General features: G+C 40.9%; 2 protein-coding genes across 2 annotated transcripts; one reads left to right on the forward strand and one right to left on the reverse strand.

Moving 5' to 3' along the window:
* Positions 1-2,645, reverse strand: gfi1aa (growth factor independent 1A transcription repressor a). Its single transcript, XM_034137999.1, has 6 exons — positions 2,425-2,645; positions 2,069-2,272; positions 1,171-1,559; positions 814-951; positions 466-631; positions 1-345 (listed from the first exon to the last, which is right to left on the reverse strand). Exons 1-6 carry the CDS (start codon positions 2,534-2,536, stop codon positions 167-169), a joined length of 1,188 nt encoding a protein of 395 aa, XP_033993890.1. The 5' UTR covers positions 2,537-2,645; the 3' UTR covers positions 1-166.
* A 9,252-nt stretch (positions 2,646-11,897) lies between these two features.
* rpl5a (ribosomal protein L5a) lies at positions 11,898-17,107 on the forward strand. Its single transcript, XM_034138000.1, has 8 exons — positions 11,898-12,104; positions 12,457-12,526; positions 12,645-12,760; positions 12,843-12,977; positions 14,016-14,218; positions 14,857-15,034; positions 15,885-15,973; positions 16,946-17,107. The coding sequence occupies exons 1-8, from the start codon at positions 12,102-12,104 to the stop codon at positions 17,046-17,048; spliced, it is 897 nt and encodes a 298-aa protein (XP_033993891.1). The 5' UTR covers positions 11,898-12,101; the 3' UTR covers positions 17,049-17,107.
* The last annotated feature ends 1,126 nt before the right edge of the window (positions 17,108-18,233 follow it).

Raw genomic sequence — 18,233 nt, forward strand, 5'->3', positions numbered from 1 at the left:
TTGATAAATACACGTTTATTTCCATGAAATCAACAAGAATATCTCAGGCTAAATAATGAACTACATTCAACATTATACAGGCCAATGCAACAAACAATAGAATAACAATAAAACAAGACCATATAAATAGTCAGAGTTCAGTAAGTGCTGAAGCATGGCAGCCTGCTCATTTGAGTCCGTGCTGCGTCTCCTTGTGCCTCCGCAGGTCCACCTTCCTCTGGAAACCCTTCCCGCACAGGTCGCAGCCGAACGGCTTGAAGCCGGTGTGCTTCCTGCTGTGCGTGATGAGGTTGGAGCTCTGACTGAAGGCCTTCCCGCACACCTGACACTTGTGCGGCTTCTCACCTGCAGCACAAACGAGATCACACAATTAGAAATTGTCCACAAAGAGGCATTTTACGCGTTTTCGCACGAAGAGGCATTTAACACTTTTTTTTGCATTTATTTTGTTCTTGCGGTGTTTACCTGTGTGGATGAATGTGTGTTTCTTCATGTCTGACTTTTGGTGGAACCTCTTCCCGCAGTACTGGCACGGATAAGGCCGCGTGTCAGAGTGGATGAGCAGGTGCGTGGACAGCGTGGAGGAGCGCTTGAAGCTTTTCCCGCAGATTTTACAGCTGAAGCTCCTCTCCTGTAAAAAAAACATGCAACATGTCATTGTAGAAGGCTTTAAATACATAATATTTAAATGCAGAAAAACAGTAAAAACCGCAAATGTGTGCGGTTGTGTTTGAAATTACGCAATCTGGGCCCTTTACGCACGGGGTGTGGGCCTTAAAGTTATAGCAGCTTTATTTCCAGTGAGAGGCCTACCTGAGAGTGAACCGCCCTGTGCTGATCCAGGCTCACTGCGTGTCCGAAGGTTTTCCCGCAGATCCCGCACTCAAACGGCCGCGTGCCGCTGTGTGACCGCCGCACGTGCACCTCTAAACCGTGGGGCGTGGAGAACGACTTTGGAAGAATAAGGTGATTTTTACTTCGACATTAAACTTAAAAACTGCCGAATGTATTCTGATCACACACTTGTTATGTGTGGAATGACATCTTTATTACATTTTAATATACATCTGGCACAATGATAACCAATAAAACACGACTAAAATAATTTTTAACATATCAACAATCTCAATAAATATTAAAATAATATGACTGATGTGGTTTCGGGCCTACCTTGCAGCATTTCATGCATTTAAAGGATCCACTGGAATCGATGTTAGAGCAGACAAAATCATTTTCAGACTTGATTTCCGCGACGCGAGGTTTCTGCTTTACATCCACACACAGCTCGTCCCCGTCCCGCATCCTGCACATCTGGTGGGCCGTTGAAGAAAAGTCCTGATAGCATTTGGACACCGGGCCCCGCTGTGCGTAAAGAGGCTCTGCGCCGCTGTCCTCTGCACCGTAGAGGCCACCCGGTGAGTGAAGCTCTCTATGGCGATGATATGGCCCCTGGACCAGATGCCTCAGCTCCGAGCCCGAGTACGCCGTCCAGGAGTAAGGAAAGACAGGGGAGTCGAAGGGGTTCCCGTCCTCAGCTGGAGTGCAGCATTTATCTGAATCTGGAGAATAATTTGGATGTAATGTGAGTGGACAATCTTATTGATTTGAGATTATGTGAAGCTCAAGCAGTGTCTTAGTATTGGATCATTTTCAAATGCATTTGGCCTCATTGGAAATGGCTATAGGGGACATGCGTATTAGTAACTTCAGACAACAACAACAATGAAACCCTCAGGTCTCCGCGTCAAAATAACGTTGCACATTATCAACAACACTTTTGTGAGCAAAGAGTCTAAGGATGACTGAAATATTTAACAATGTATTTATAAGTTATGATTTATCAAATGTTTTTATCTTGGTTCTCCTTTATGATCATCCAAAATTACCAGGATATACAGTTAACGGTGCTGAACATTTTCAACCCACTCATAACGCGGATATGGATTCATGACAACAAAAATGTCATTGTATGTAAACTATCTTGTCTAAAAGCAATGCCACCCTCACAAGTCAAATAGGACAAACGCAACTCTAACAAACAAATCTGAAAGACACCATATGTACATACCTGGTGAGGAGGACGGGGACGGGGGACGCCAGTAATCACAGTCGGAGGATCGGTCACACACACTGCCTCCGCAGCTCAGCGGGGAGCTGGAGGACAGCGACCCCGGGGACAGCAGCCTGGCCCCGGCGGGCAGCCTGTCTGCGCCGCCGCTCACATCCTCCTGCGGCTCCAAGCTCGACTCAAACTCCGCCTGAGATTTGGTTTCTAGTGACAACAGAGGAGAGCAATGAAACTTAATAAAGGTTTGAAAATGAAATGAATGCTATATTGATGAGAAAAACATATACATTCCACGGATCGCTCTTTCTGGCGTTATTCAATCATTTCTGTGCGTAATTACGCACAAGTGAACGTACCTGCGCACACGTGTGCCAGAATCGTATCCAGCCTGTTGTAGTCATCATCCAGGTACCGAGGCTGGTGGTAGCTGTGGGCCCGTTTACTCTTCACCAGGAAAGACCTCGGCATGTTTACTCTCCTTCAGTGTTTGGTGTGCTGCGGCTCTGAAAATCCTCCACTTCACTTCACCCTCTCCACGCTGCTCTGACTTTATCTCTGGACAGATTGCAACACTATTGGTTGACAGGCGAGACTGCGTTGGGATTTTTGGCCAGCTATTACGCATGCGCAGAGAGACTGTATCGTTTACCAGGTGTCGCAGGGCAGGTGGCCAAAAGCGCGACCACCGCCCCCCGAAGGGTCCCTGTAGAGATGGGAACCAAGAGGACTTGTTGTAAGTCTTTATTCTAAGCTGACGAAGGCTGAATCGTAAAAGGAACTTTATAGAGATGTTTTAGACTAAAACCAAACCTGGTTAATGTAAAGGGGAATAGTGTGATTCAATTAAAGGATAATCATTTAATGTATTATTATTATATTATTATTACAATGTAGTGTTTGTAAAAGGGAAAACCTATTTTTTTTAAACGACATTTCTTTACACGCAGAAATATGTTTTTCTAGCCTAATACAAATTGTCCGATTGGTGTCCACAGTTGTAGAAAGTTATTTTCTAAAACTCAAGAAATTATTGTTTTTGAATTCAGTCACATATTTATATAGGCTAGCATTTTGACGGTAAATCTTTTTCAGCGACCCAAAAACAGCAAACAAACCAACGTACAATAACTAAGTATCAAATAAGCAAAAAGATAAATAAAAAACCCAATAATAATACAATAATTAATAACTCCACCGTTTCTTCAAATTGGTTTTCCTGCATGGAAAAAGTGATTTTTTTTTCCATTGTAAATATTGCGTGTATTATGTCAGTTGAAATTCATTTTATTTGAAATCGAGATTAAATGTGCTCGTTGGAATGTATTTTAAAAGCCGACTTGACAATAAAACTTGGTAATTGTCTCATCAAGCCAGACCATTGCAACACGTGCCGGTAACTATATCATTTGAGTGTTTTAGACCTTTAAACCTGTGGATCTGTGCGGGTAGAGAGGCTGTGATGGATAATGGCCTGTTTGTTTGGCTGCTTGTAAAGTGATCCTGTTAAAGAGACGCGCGCGGGCGCTCCGCACACCAGCCTGCTGCTGGGGAGCCGGGTGTCCCTTTCAGACACACTGCTTCAGCCTGATTGTTTTACATCATTAAAACCCCCTCCCCTATACTCAGGCGCAATTAGGCTGTCCACTGAAAGAAATTCAGGACTGGATACTTTAGTGTCAAGTGGAATATTGAGAACAAGATAATCTGAATCAACATAGAGTTTTCCAATCTGTCACAAATCATAGCGAAGATTTGGGCTGTGTTCAAGGTCAAAGCAAAGCGACAGGCTATCGATTTTTCTCCGATGTGGGAACAGGGTTTGTTTGGTGCAGCTGCAACAAGTGGCAGAGCTGCAAGCAGATAGCCGAGCCATAACGCTGAACACATGTCCCATATGTCTCCCAGCTCTGAGGACACACACTGCCCGGAACTCTGTCCACACACAGGCTGACTGTCTAAATATCCGCACAGGCTGCAGAGACACGCCACATAAAACTCACTGAGAGACACACACACACACACACACACACACACACACACACACACACACACACACACACACACACACACACGCACTTTCCCCTCCTCCCCCCTCCCTCAGACATTAATTTTCATGTTATTCAGCCATGACATTCAAACACTGATTCATGTTTTTGATAAAGGAGCCCACTGGTTCTAAAAATAAATCACTTGATGCTTTTAAAACTTTTTTCTTTCATTATTACAAGCTAGATTTTTCAATATGACTCTCCATGTAAATAAAAATGATGGATTTATTTTTCTGATAACTCACTCACACAATCATGCCAGCACTTAACTTTCATGAGAAAGCTTTATGAAATGTTTCACTGGCCGAAAACGGTACAAAATAAAAGCGAAATCACTCCATAAAGTTTGACATTACTGGGATTTTGAAGAATAATTCTTAGGTTTAATTAGCAGATAGCCATTTTTGTCACCACATCAGTTTTTCTCTGTATTAAGATCATTTTAGACTTGAGCGAGATAAATCTTAAAGCTAAAGTCAAATTATCTCTACAATAGATGCCACATTTTATCCTAGAACATCACATCTTAAGAGACACACAAACATAATTAGATTCAAGATTCAAGGCTTTATTGCAATATGAAAAACTTAAGTCCAAGGCTCCTCCAACAATGCAACATAAATATATATAGAATATAAAACCAATTGAACCAATACAAATAGTGAAATAAGTAACAATAGAAATAGAATTGTGCAATATTAAATAAATGCTTTTCATTTTAAATATTATAACAGGTTACAAATCCAGCTGCTGATTGACAGCATTCTGATTCAATTCAATCATAAGCAGTGAGTTAGAGAAGGACAGTGTTTTTGACAGGTTTAAACTCAGAGTTACACACTGACTCAGAACAGGAAACCCAACGCAGAGTCGAGAAGACGCTATCAGTGTTGCCACAGCCTCTTGTGTCTGTATCCCCCCCCCCCCCCCACCTCTTCCCCCGCAGGCCTTGATTCTCGCTCTTTCAGTTTTACAGCAAGTATGTGATTGAAATAGAAGCCCAATCGCAGTGATCACAGACAGAGGAAAGAAGGAGGGGGGGTTCTTGTGTTTTTGCTTTGCTTTTCGCAGCAGCTCTTGAGTACCTTGTCAAAGTAGCGGATCACCACCGGGGTGTTAAATAAAGACTTTCTGTGCTGTTGAGCCATTAAAGTTATTTTGTCAAGCTCAACTTTGGGCCCCTCTCTGCACCCGCACGAGGATAGAGAGAGACTGTGGGGACTCCTCGTAGTTTTTAATATACCCGAGGCCGCAGCATTTATACCGCATGTGTGTGAATGTTGACAAGAGGAGCAGAGTTCACCCAGCCTGTCAAAAGAAAACGCTGTCTTGATTTTGACCCTAATTTGTTTAAAAGGTGCACAGTTAAGATGTGAATTTAAAACACGTAAAAAATCAACATTAGGAACAGAATTTGTTTTGACATAATGTTGAAACTGTCTTGGTATTGTCTTTTAGAGATAGCTTCTGAAATTAGCATGCTAAGCTGTTAGCCCTGGCCTGTCTGATAATACCACTTCACTTGTACCCTGCCAGTCTGCCCTCAGTTCAACAAAAGATGAAGAAGTAGAGAAGAAGTAGGGCCCGTGGATGCGAAAACAAAAATGTGACTCGCTCACATGCCTTTTTTTTCCCGCCGTTGGGAGGCTGTTCACCAGAAGTAGGACCTTCAGTTAGCCGTTAGCTCGAATGCAGCAAGAGCAAACCCAGCACCGGGGGCCTGATTCAGGGGGACCGTTTGGACTCACTGTCAGATGAGTCAACTTTCTAATGTTAGCTCCAGTGCCCTTTATCATTTTCTTATTTATAAGATAGAACATTCGTACATTTTAAAGACACTCCCACTGAACGGGCTAAGTGTCCTGGAGCTGCCAAGTGCCGCAAGTGTTGCAGGTCAACATTACTCCTATGACATTAGTTAACACAAATTGCTATATGTGACAGTAAGGGATAATGAAACAGGTGCAAAAGTAAAGAAAGTGGCTCACTGGCTTCTGTTGCAGAACAGACAAAAGTTAGCTAACAGTTGCTAACATTAGCCTTCCTAAAGTACTGGTCATAAAAGACCATAACACTGTAGCAGGAAAAGTTATTGGTGTGTTTTAGTATCATTTACGATTGTTATTTCGTCTAACTTAATTTTTGAACATGGACCCAAACAACATAATGGAGTACTTAAGGGAGAAAAGCAACACAGGAAGTGTATGTTTGGAAGACATAACATGTCTGAGTTGAGTTTTATAAAACTGTTGCACAGATTGATTATATTTGTACTTGTACTCTTTTTGGTTGCATAATTGTGTTATTTCTTCTTTTTAAATTGACAAAGTCTCACTTCAAGTCAGATTGCTGACAAGTGAAACTTTAACAGATTTGGTTTTCATATGGACGAAAATAGAAACAAGTGTGTAAAGATTCATCCTGCGACGTTTGTGCAGTTTATACTCCAGGATATTCAGACTGAAGAGCAATAATATATCAAACCAGTGATCATTTTTGTCTCATAGTATTCTACATGCAATGTATTCATGCCATGATAGCTTATTGTGGCTAAACTGACTTTCCCAGGCTCTGAGTGTGAGCGTTAACCTCTGAACCTCCCCTCTGCTGTGGCGTCTCAATGAAAACCACATCATGCTATCTCATCCCCTCACAGGTTCCTCTGGCTCCAGAACCCTAACCACAGTGTGACAACCCCCGCCCCTCCCTCTGTTTTCTTATAAACCATCTCCGTCCCTTTCCCTCCAGCTACAATCTGATTTTAGTCCTTTTACCTTAGGTTCAACTGCAGGCAGCCCCCCTCTGCTGTCGGTGGCCGTCTGAATCTCATCGAGCTCTGCGCCCCAACTGCAGCCACCAGATAGGGACAGAGTGTGAACACAATGAATGATTTACTGGACGCTGCTGACCGCAAGACAGTTCTTGTTTCACACAGTAGCTCCACAAACGTCTTGTTTACCTCGCCTACACTCACTTTAAATCTTTAGGTCCAACAGAAGTCTTGTGTTCATTGATTTTGTTGTGTCAATTTACCTGAATTATTCAGATTTAACACTTACATCCTAAAACCTCAGCAAGGCTAGGCAACAACAAAACCTTGAGAGTGGCAAACCCCGGAGAAACCCTCATGTTGCACTGAACGGATGCTTGGATTTGTGCTGTAGACACTCCACAAATCACCTCCCTCATCCATCACTGCGATCAGCAGCTTCTGGTTGTAAATGTATTTCCTAAATACTGAGCATTTCATCAGGGGACGTTGGTGTGTGGATGTGAAGAAACCTGTTCCGTGCTTCCTGGTCATTGTGTCTCTGTGCACGACTGGAGGGTGATGCGGCTGTTTGAAAGGTCAAAGTTCAACAGGCACAGTGAAGCCTGAATAAGCCTGCAGTTCATGTGTGAGTTTGCATTGAGGTGTTGTTTATGTTCTTAATAACTGTGTAGCGTTGACACTTTCAACTCGAGATATGTAATATTGGCTTTCAGATAGAAATATTTCCTCCACTGTTCCTGAATTTCTTAAAAAGGCAAGCTACTTTGAGTTGATGCTGTCGCTTTTGGCGGTTTGTGAAAAATGGCAAGGCTTTCACACACAAACTTCATCTGTTCCCCATCTCTGCTGTTCCTGGAATATTCTGTCTGGTGTTAAAGTTAGCAGAACTCAGTTTCAGCAGAACTGATTTGTATTTTGCTCAAAATGACTTCTCTGTGTGTTCCACTATATGCCATACAGGCAGTGGTGTGATAACTAAGTATATTAACTTAATTATGTACAAATTTGTATTTTAATTAAGTATTTCCATTTCATGCTACTTAAAGGGGCCCTATTCTGCCCATTTTCAGGTTCATATTTGTATTTTGTGACTCTACCCTGACATGTCTCCATGCTTTAATGTTCAAAAAGGTCTTTATTTGTCTCATACTGCCTGTGCTGCAGAACCTCTCGAGAGCCCAGTCTGCTCTGATTGGTTAGCTCAAGGTTACTTGCTACCTTTTTTTAATGAATAAAAAAGATGATATGTGTACATGATACGATGCTGTTCTGTCCTACTAATATAGCCTTCTTCAATTGGCTCAACATTGGCAAACCTAAAAACAGAATCAACAATACTTCAATAACCCCACAGGGAAACTGGTTTTCGTGACATTTTAGAAGTCAATAAAATAAAATATATTATATAAACATACAAAGGTGCACATTTGCAATAAAAGATCTATTACATTACATTACATGTTATTTGTTAGACGCTTTTATCCAAAGCGACTTACATACATACATTCAGTAGGCCTATTGTGGACAATCCCCACAGGAGCAATTTGAGGTGAAGTGTCTTGCCCAGGGATTCGAAGTCCAGCACTCTATCCACTTAGCCACAACCGCCATTTATAAACATAAATGATAGTTATAATTCATGTCCATTAAAGTTAAAGTTAAATGCTCTTACAGGTATTTATAAGGGATAAAAACAGAATAACATAATATAATAGTTTGAAGAGACACATTTTTCATTATGGGTATTTTTACTATAATTTAAGTACATTTCGCTTACTTATCTGTTCTTACACTTGGGTAACATTTTCAGTTCCGGACTTTTACACATAACTTAAAGTATTGTAGCACATGCAAACGAAGTGGCAGGTCAATGAGGTACATGCATGTTGCAGGTGTAATCACACTCATGTGCCAACGGCAATTCTGACTTCTACAATGTCTTTGCATACACATGAGAAATAAAAGCATTCAGAAGTGAGAAAAAGAGGCAGGGGAGTGTGTTGCCTGTCAACAAAGCGCCGTGTTCTTATCTGACTGTGGCGTGCCTGTTAACACATTTTTGATGTGTGACTTTCTGCAAGTCATTTCTAGTCCAACCTCAAAGCCGACTTCTTTCGATTATATTTTGTGACTTTTAGGAGAAAAACATGTATTAGCAGCTGATAAGAAAATCTGTGGTAGATCTCCTTGTCAATATCACATGTTAACGAGAGGCAGTGAGCGGCATATCAAAATGTAGCATGGGAAAGTCAAGCTCAAAATAAACTCAGGGAATGACCATTTTAAGTGTTAATATGTGCTAACAGTGTTACCCCCTCCACCCACCACACCCTCCTCCCCCAGTGGGAACCTTCATCACCGCGGAGCGCGGCTGCATGACTGGACAGTTGCTTCTCATTATTGTGAAATCAGTTCTGCAGAAACAGAGCTTGATCGGCTGCAACAAACCTGTCCACATAGTGACTTTGACTTTTCTTATCTAACACTGAGAACATCTGCGCCGAGAGTGACTGTGAGGGATATTATCTATCTCTGCTCTAACGGAAAAGCAGAAGACCCTGGTTCCTTTTTTTAAGAAGGCTAGTTGTTGATTGAGCTCACAGATAGACACTGAGCTGGTTTGGTTTTTGACACTTCAACTGGTAAATGATTTTTCCCCATACAACAAAATGTGTCAAATGTAAAGTTGACCATTTAATAAAACAGACTTAAGTAACGTAAAACTAAATGTGTCAATGAAACGTATAGTCTACTGTTGAGTTTGTTCTGCAAACTTCTGACTATATCCCTGTCATTCTGAAGATCTGTGGTGGTAAATAATAGGGTAATTATGATTCAATTGTTCTTCTTATACACTTATTAACTTTATAACTGAGAATAGGAGGACAATATTAATATCACTATTATTCCTGTAGTAGTAAGGCTCTCATGTTTGTATGGTTGGTTGGCTAAACATGAGTGTAGTGCTGTCAGTTAGCTTAGCTAAGTCCCTGCAACAAGCCACGGAATTGTTTAGCACTTACAAGCTTTAAAACACCAACTTATTTCTTTACACTTAGGTTTTTGTAAAAATAAACAAACTATAACTAATATGTTAATTTAGACTAAATTATTTAGCTTTAGAAGGGATTTAGGGGAGCTGTATCCATCCTCAGCTAAGCTAAGCTTGTCCTAGCTGTGACCTTGTTTCAAGCTGAGTTGTTTCAATCTTCTCATCTAACTCTTAAATTAGTTAATTTTATTAAAACGTTGCTCTAAGTGATCACTCTTATTCATCCACCGCTGTTTAAATTGAAATAACACCAGCTATGTATTGATGTATTGACATATACTAAGCTTTTTTTTTAGCACAGATGAACTAGGCAAAAACATCCAGAATATATTCTTGTCCATGTCGGTGAGACCTGTGGGGTCATGTTGAGCCCTTTGTTTGACACCATCATCATGACGCCCACTGCACTTATTAACCACAGCGTAGAATGTGTGGATAAGCAGAAAAAACATCCTGGTATTTGGAAATAGATGGATCCACAGTGTGAGTGAAGCGTGTGCCTTTTAATATGTTTTTGACTCATGTCACTGACTCACTGCTGCTGAAGGTTATCTCAGATGAGATGTGCCGTTGTGTGTAAGTCATACTGGTATATCACGGCAGTCTTCCAGGTTGTGCTATAATGTGTGACATGTTGAAAATAGCGTATTGGCAGTGTCAGTTTCATCTGAAAGTGATTACAAGAAGAAGATGATAACAAGGTATGTGGACTAATGGATTAGGATTTCTGTAAAGAGACATTGCGGTTGATTTTCTTCTTTCCTGTACTATACTGAATCAGTTTCACAAATTAGGGATCATTGTAGGCCTACCCACAAGCAGGGTTTAGAATAGGAGCTTGACTACATTTAACATTCTACATTTTTAATACCCATACAAGGTTTCAAAGTGAACTGCACAAAGATTTTTAACTGCATGATCTTTAACATTAAAACATAATGTTAAGCAAAGGAACAAATGAGTCCAGAACTTTTTTGGGAGTGAAGTCAGTATCAGAATTCCTTCATCAGTCATGCAGCGGGGAAATGTACAGACTAACAGTCAGACTAAATCTGTCTAAAATGTGGTTCAGTGCTCAAATATAGTGAGCTTTCTCTGTGTTTAGTTCTTGTCCATTCTGCAAGTACTTTAAGTTGCAATTATTGTATATAATGTGTTATATAACTATTTTATTATCATTATAATTATTGAACAGAAAATACATAATAACAAGCATGTATTAATAGAGCTTTAAGTAGCAGAAACCCATAAACAATAACAGCAAATTGGACATTATTTGTATTTCCTCATGAAAATGTCATTAAGTAACACAAGAATGTGCCTTATATTGTGTTATAAGTGATAACCTTCCTTCCCTGAAGCTAAATCACTGCTGCACAGTCGTAATGTATTTATTATCCAGTGTCAATATATTTCTGTAGTAGGCTATATTTCTATACATGTCTGTTGCCTAGTGAAATTGTATATGGTAGTGTATTCAAATGTATCTCGTATTTTCATATTATTTAAAATCTCTAGTGATATACTGTATGTCTTTTCTTTTGTTAATTTGTTTGTATTTGCTGTTAAAGGTAGGGTAGGTAAATTTGAGAAACCGGGGTTGCGGTCGAATAGTCCAAAAATCAGCTCCTAAATTCTAACCCTATCGTCTATTCCTTGACCTCTGAGTGAAACGTCACGGGGTTAAGGGATAGTGGATAGGAGAATTCAAAAGGATTTAGGAGAAGAGACTGCGGTACTTTAGAGAATCCGACTGCACTTTCACTATCCGACGTGTTTATGATGCGCCAGCGGAGGTCATAAATGTGCGCCTGCTGCTGTGGGGAAACTATGGAAACTACAGTTTTCTATACAGCGGACTACAACATGGATGTTTAATAAGAACGACGGACTACTGTAAACTCATCTAGAGACTCTGCACCGTGCTCTGATGCTGTTGCTTTATGCTTTATGAACGGGGACAACAGAGAAACATATTCCTCATGACCTTAACATCTATCATGCGCTGTGTCGCATGCGTGGTGTCCTCCGGGGCACCAGAGGGTGCTCGTGCTCACAGACCGGACGTCGAAGAGTAGAGACTAGAGAGCCAAGGCAACCTTCCGCCAGTTGTAGAGGCACATCTGAGTCCAGGAGGAAGAGGCGCAAAATCCGCTCAAAATGGTGAGTAAAATACATCAATATTTATCCAGTGCACACAGTCTGGGTGTTTAGATATATGTCTGATGGTAGAAAAGTGTTTCCAGTGGTTTGAGCGGCAGATGTTCGTGGATGTTTGCGGCTGTTCGGTCGTACATGGCCGGCGAGCTTCTGAGCTCCAGCGTGGCACCTCCATGCCTGACGAAACCTCAGCTGACCTATATTCCACAACACGCTTTTTATAAATACATTAATTTGTTTTATATGAAATTGTCAACAGAGTGAAGCTCAAAACAACGGGCATTACTTGTGTTACTTTGGCATGTTATTTTCCCCGCTTATAGCTAGCATGCTAACATATTGACTCTCCACCAAGGGTTTCGTCAAAGTGGTGAAGAACAAGTCATACTTCAGGAGATATCAGGTCAAATTCAGGAGAAGGAGAGGTAAGGCTTTTCTCTTTACTCCAGCGTCACAGGCCTGGTTGTATTTTTGCACCACAAAACTTTTTAAAATGTATTAAAATTGTGCCTCGGTAACCATTGTTTCTTGCTATCTCTACAGAGGGAAAAACGGACTTCTTCGCCCGGAAGCGCCTGGTTGTGCAGGACAAGAACAAGTACAACACACCAAAGTACCGAATCATCGTCAGGTTCTCCAACAGGGACATCTGCTGCCAGGTCAGTTAATGTGAGACTGAGTGAACCCCACGTGGTCACTTATTGATGACCCCCTGACTCAACACTTTGTCTCTCTTTTCAGATTGCTTATGCAAAGGTCGAAGGAGACCATATTGTGTGTGCTGCTTACTCTCACGAGCTGCCCAAATATGGCATCTGTGTAGGCCTCACCAACTATGCTGCGGCCTACTGCACGGGCCTGCTGCTGGCTCGCCGGGTAAGAGCACATACACACAGGAAGTTGCAGGTGTCGGCACATGTTTTAGATTTGTTTGCTGGTTCTCTGCTTCTTGATGATGTTACAAATCTCACTGAGCAAAATGTAGTTGGTCCTTCATATGCACTAGCTGATGTTTACTGTCCTTTCAAGACGGGGCTGAGAGAAGCAAGACGAACCATCATGCACAACGTCTAATCTCGATCTAGACATCGTATATTAACACTTGTCTCTTTGTTTCTGTCTGATTTATTGCATCAAAATCAGTAAGAGTGTGATCATTGAGTGTTTTCTTCTGTAAACAGATCTGTATTCTAACTAGGGATGCTCCGATCGATATCGGCCGATATTCACTCTCTGCCGATTGATCGGTGCTTGCTATAAAGGCCGATCGTGAGAGCCGATCGCACGATGTAAAATACATGACACTTTTCTCTGTGCGCGGCAAAACAAGCTCGCCAAAATGGCTTCACCGGTCTGGCAGTATTTTAAGGTGTCCGAAAATGACAATAAAATAGCGGTGCAACGTGTGTGAAGCAGAAATCCTGCAGCTCCACCCGCTGTGACGGACGGTGAGCGGAGCAGAACACTCACTAAGAGTTAGACCTAACACACTTAGCCATTTTATCTACCTCGGGAACAAGCTAAACTAGTTATAAATATATTTATTCTTCACTGTCGGGTCACTCATTACTGGATCAGTGAGCTACATGAGATACTGACAGGCTGTCAGGAGGGGGAGAGAGGAAAAGAGCGCTTCCGCTCATTTCTCCCGTGTTATTATCCAAAGTTAATGTAAACTTGAATAATGTACTTCATTTGAATGTAATAATTATGTTGGTTTTTTGTGGAAGCGCCAGTGAATGAGCTCCATTAACTGAGTTTTAAACATCACTTTAAATGGAAGATCCCCATAGGCCCCGCCCACTCGATCGGTTCGTTATCGGCCGATACTGATTCCGGCGAACGGCCCCAAAATTGGTGATCGGAGCATCCCTAATTCTAACATCCTCTTTTGTATTTTCCTGCTTTCCCTAGCTGCTGAACAAATTTGGCATGGACCAGGTGTACGAGGGCCAGGTGGAGGTAACGGGAGACGAGTTCAACGTAGAGAGCATTGACGGAAAGCCGGGTGCCTTCACATGTTACCTGGATGCAGGCCTCGCCAGAACCACCACAGGAAACAAGGTGTTCGGAGCACTGAAGGGGGGAGTCGACGGAGGGCTGGCCATTCCTCACAGGTCAGTACTTTATGGGAAATTACAAAAGCAACCTCCTATAAGCATTTTATTGTAGGTTATTTTTTCCCTTTTTGCTACTTCAGCTCTTAACTAGATGTACCCCTTTTTTAAGCAAGTCTTGAAGGTGCGCAAAGAGCATCAAATAAAGATCTGCAGCAACCACTATGAAGCGCGCCCAAATGATTGTAGTGATAGGAGATAATGAATAGACTTTTAAGGGCCAAAATATTTGTTCGATATTATATGAAATGAAAATATTTGTTCGATATTATTCCATTAATAAAACTTGCTTATCAAATAAACATCACTTCTAATTTCCACTGTGGTTGGTGACAGGTCCAGTTGGTGGCTATTGGTTCTTCTCTGCTTCTTGATGATGTTACAAATCTCACTGAGCAAAATGTAGTTGGTCCTTCATATGCACGAGCTGATGTTTACTGTCCTTTCAAGACGGGGCTGAGAGAAGCGAGACGAACCACAGCCAACATCTGTCTGTCATCAATTGGCAGAGGGTGTTAGAAGAATAAACAATATAACAAGAGACCTGAAGAAGAACATACCAAATGGAAAGTGTAAATGTTGAATAGTCCTACTCTTTCACTAAAAATAACGTGATCTCTGCTCTCCCTTGTTTCCAGTCTAAAGCGTTTCCCCGGTTACGACACGGAGACCAAAGAGTTTGACGCAGAGGTGCATCGGAGACACATCATGGGCATGAACGTGGCCGACTACATGTCTTACCTGATGGAGGAGGACGAAGACGCCTACAAGAAACAATTCTCTCGCTTCATCAAGAGCGGAGTCACGCCAGACACAGTAAGATGGAGGCTCGCTACACACAATATAGACGACACATAACATAGCTACACAGGCAAGCACAATGATTATTCCTAAAAGGAAATTCTCTTACTTTATGTGAAGGCACTTTATATATGAAATCGCCCAAAAATATGACAATACCATATATGTAATTTAAAAAAAACGGATTTAAATATAGTTTGAATAAGGACGTTTTATACAACTTGGTACCTCATTTTGGCCATATTCTTTACCCACAATACCATCCCTAAAAATAACAACCTTAGTAAAAAAGGTGAGTAAATATGGGAATGTGATTGGTTCAAAGGTAGCCTACTTGTAGCCATGTTTTTTGTTTATGCATAAACAGGAACAATTGTAATATTAATTGACACACAGTTTGCTCAATAAGAAATTAACAAAAAAATGCCCAATTACATTATTTGTCCACCAGAGAACAGTCAAGGGTTTACTTTAAAACTAAAATATGGAGTTAAAGGGAGCCATACTGAAAATGTTTCGGATTTCAGTATCTCAAGATCATAGCAACAGTTAAGGTGACCGCTGTAGACCCACACTACACACTCTGAATGTGCTCAACACGTCTCTTTGCACAATTGCATCAGCTGTAGCATGGCTACATACATATTTTCAGTGATTTGACTTCTGTTTGCTGGTTCTCTGCTTCTTGATGATGTTACAAATCTCACTGAGCAAAATGTAGTTGGTCCTTCATATGCACTAGCTGATGTTTACTGTCCTTTCAAGACGGGGCTGAGAGAAGCGAGACGAACCATCATGCACAAAGTCTAATTTCGATCTAGAAATCGTATATTAACACTCGTCTCCTTGTTTCTGTTCTTTTCAGGTCAAAGAAATGTACGAAAAAGCGCACGCCGGCATCAGAGCAAACCCCGTCTTCGAAAAGAAACCCCTAAAAGACGTCAAGAAGAAGAGGTGGGTTCTTATTTCCATCTGTTACTTGCTATTTTCGTCTTTAATGATGCTGTTACACAGGAGACAAATTAGAAGGTGCATTTCCTCTGTCTTTGAGCTAGATCCACCATACAACCTTTAAAGAACCTGTCCCATTACTGCTACCCTCAGAAAAACCCTGTCTAAGTATTGCCTTTCTTAGGCTTCCCGCAGGGTCTTAAAATCTTACATTTGATAATCAGAATTTAAGGCCTTAAACAGTCTTAAATATGATCAAAAAAATTAAATATGATTTAGAAGGTCTTAAAAATGATCGGATTTGAAAGGTACTTCTGTGTTGGGAATGTGTTTTGGGGGAAATGTCCGGGCTGCAAAGTAACCAGTACGGCAATAGCCTTTCAGTTCCCCCCAACAATTTGTATTGAAATAAATCAACATGGAACCAGTAATCACTAACTTTGTTACCCCTGGCCCCTTATCGGAGAACACCCAGCTAGTAACCTAGCAACCGAGCTTCAGCTAGCGGCAGTCAGAAACTCCGGTATCTTCTAATCTACTTACAAATAAATATGGGGATGTGTAAGTTCAACCGTATTTGGTTGAAAAACATCGAATTTAGTGCTTGGTTGAAACCAGTGGAGGGGAATGCGTACACACAGACACACATACACACTTTGTGTCTAACACAGTTCTTTGTACGGTTATGCTCTTATGTTCAGTCATCGTTCTTATGTTAAACATGAATACATTTACTTTGTAAGTAATTATGGGACGTATCTCTTCTTTCATAGCAATTTTCCTTCATACTTTCTTGCCGTGAAATAGGTCCTAAATTCTATTCAAAGTGGTCTTAAAAAGTCTTACATTTGAGTTGTTGAAAGCTCCAGGAACCCTGCTTTCTGTGCTGGGGAGCGCCCAGTGCTGAACGGACAAACACTTCTCTCTGCTGAGCTGAATGTTAATGGGGCTCTTGTTGTGTTTTGTTTCCGGCAGGTGGAATCGCGCCAAGTTATCTCTGGCACAGAGGAAGGACCGCGTCGCCCAGAAAAAGGCCAGCTTCTTACGAGCGCAAGAGCAAGAAGAAGGGGACGGTTAGGAGCCCCGCTGAAAAAACTCCACACAAATCACAGACAAATACATTTATTGCAAACTCAAGTTCTTGTCTTTGGCAATTATTTTTTCAATGAGTCATGTGTGTGTTGAGTGGTTGTTTGTACTTTTTAATAGGGCTTTCTTTGCCCTTGACTGTTTAAACTACACCCATGAATAATATATATAATATATTTACAGTAATTATCTTGAATCTATTCATGGGACTCACCCAAAGGTTCTTCAACTTCCAATTCAAGGACTATACAGGCTCCAATTCAAGCACCAAACAGCATATGTTTAGACATGGAACAATATAAGTTAGTTACCGTTACCACATTGCATTTTCTATAAGGAGAACTATCAGGCTTTACGGAAGCTCAAAGGTGACAGTTAAAAATGGGAAGCTTGAATTGGGATTTAAGAAATGTAAATCCTTTCCATCAGAGCTTAATTGACTATATCAGACTAAAGGAGTTAAAGAGCTAGAACTTAGGTTTCTCTTGTTAAAAAATATATTGTATGGAAACCATGCTCAAAGTGTAACAACTCAGTGCAGTTTAAAGATGCCCTGAAGTACTGACAACATTTCTGTGTTGGAATTCAACCGACACTGGAATGGAGAGATTGAGATTTAAGAAACATTTGGATTGATCTCTTTTTTCCCATAGCTCTATATGGTTTAAATGCCCATAATGAACTGCTTGTAAAACAGCAATGCATTACATGTAAGGTTATGTAGAACTAGTGTATGCATTATCTTCAAATGTCTCATTCCACAGGCCTATTAATAGACTATTAAACACCTGAACTCTGTAAAGAACATTCATCTGTTTGCATCTTGCAAATAATTGATCTATATCATATTCCATTTACTTGTGTATAGACTCTTCTTGCACTATTTCTATTTTATTTGTATTTACTTGCACATCTCAAACAATTCTCTTGCACTGTTGGAGGAGCCTGTGACTTAAGTTTTGATTGCCATATCTGCACTGTAGCTAATGTGCACATGACAATGCCTTGAATCGTTATCAATTAAAGCCAGCAGATACATGTAGTTTAGTATATACAACAATTATTGCCCACAAAAAATGTGTGAAGTGAATTCTCACAAAAGTGGAAGTAGTTGAGTTGGGTACATTCGAAAGGAGACTTATTCTCATTTTCATATCAGTATGTTGTATGCTTT

The sequence above is a fragment of the Trematomus bernacchii genome, unplaced genomic scaffold, assembly GCF_902827165.1.
Source record: "Trematomus bernacchii unplaced genomic scaffold, fTreBer1.1, whole genome shotgun sequence".
In the NCBI taxonomy this organism is placed as follows: Eukaryota; Metazoa; Chordata; class Actinopteri; order Perciformes; family Nototheniidae; genus Trematomus; species Trematomus bernacchii.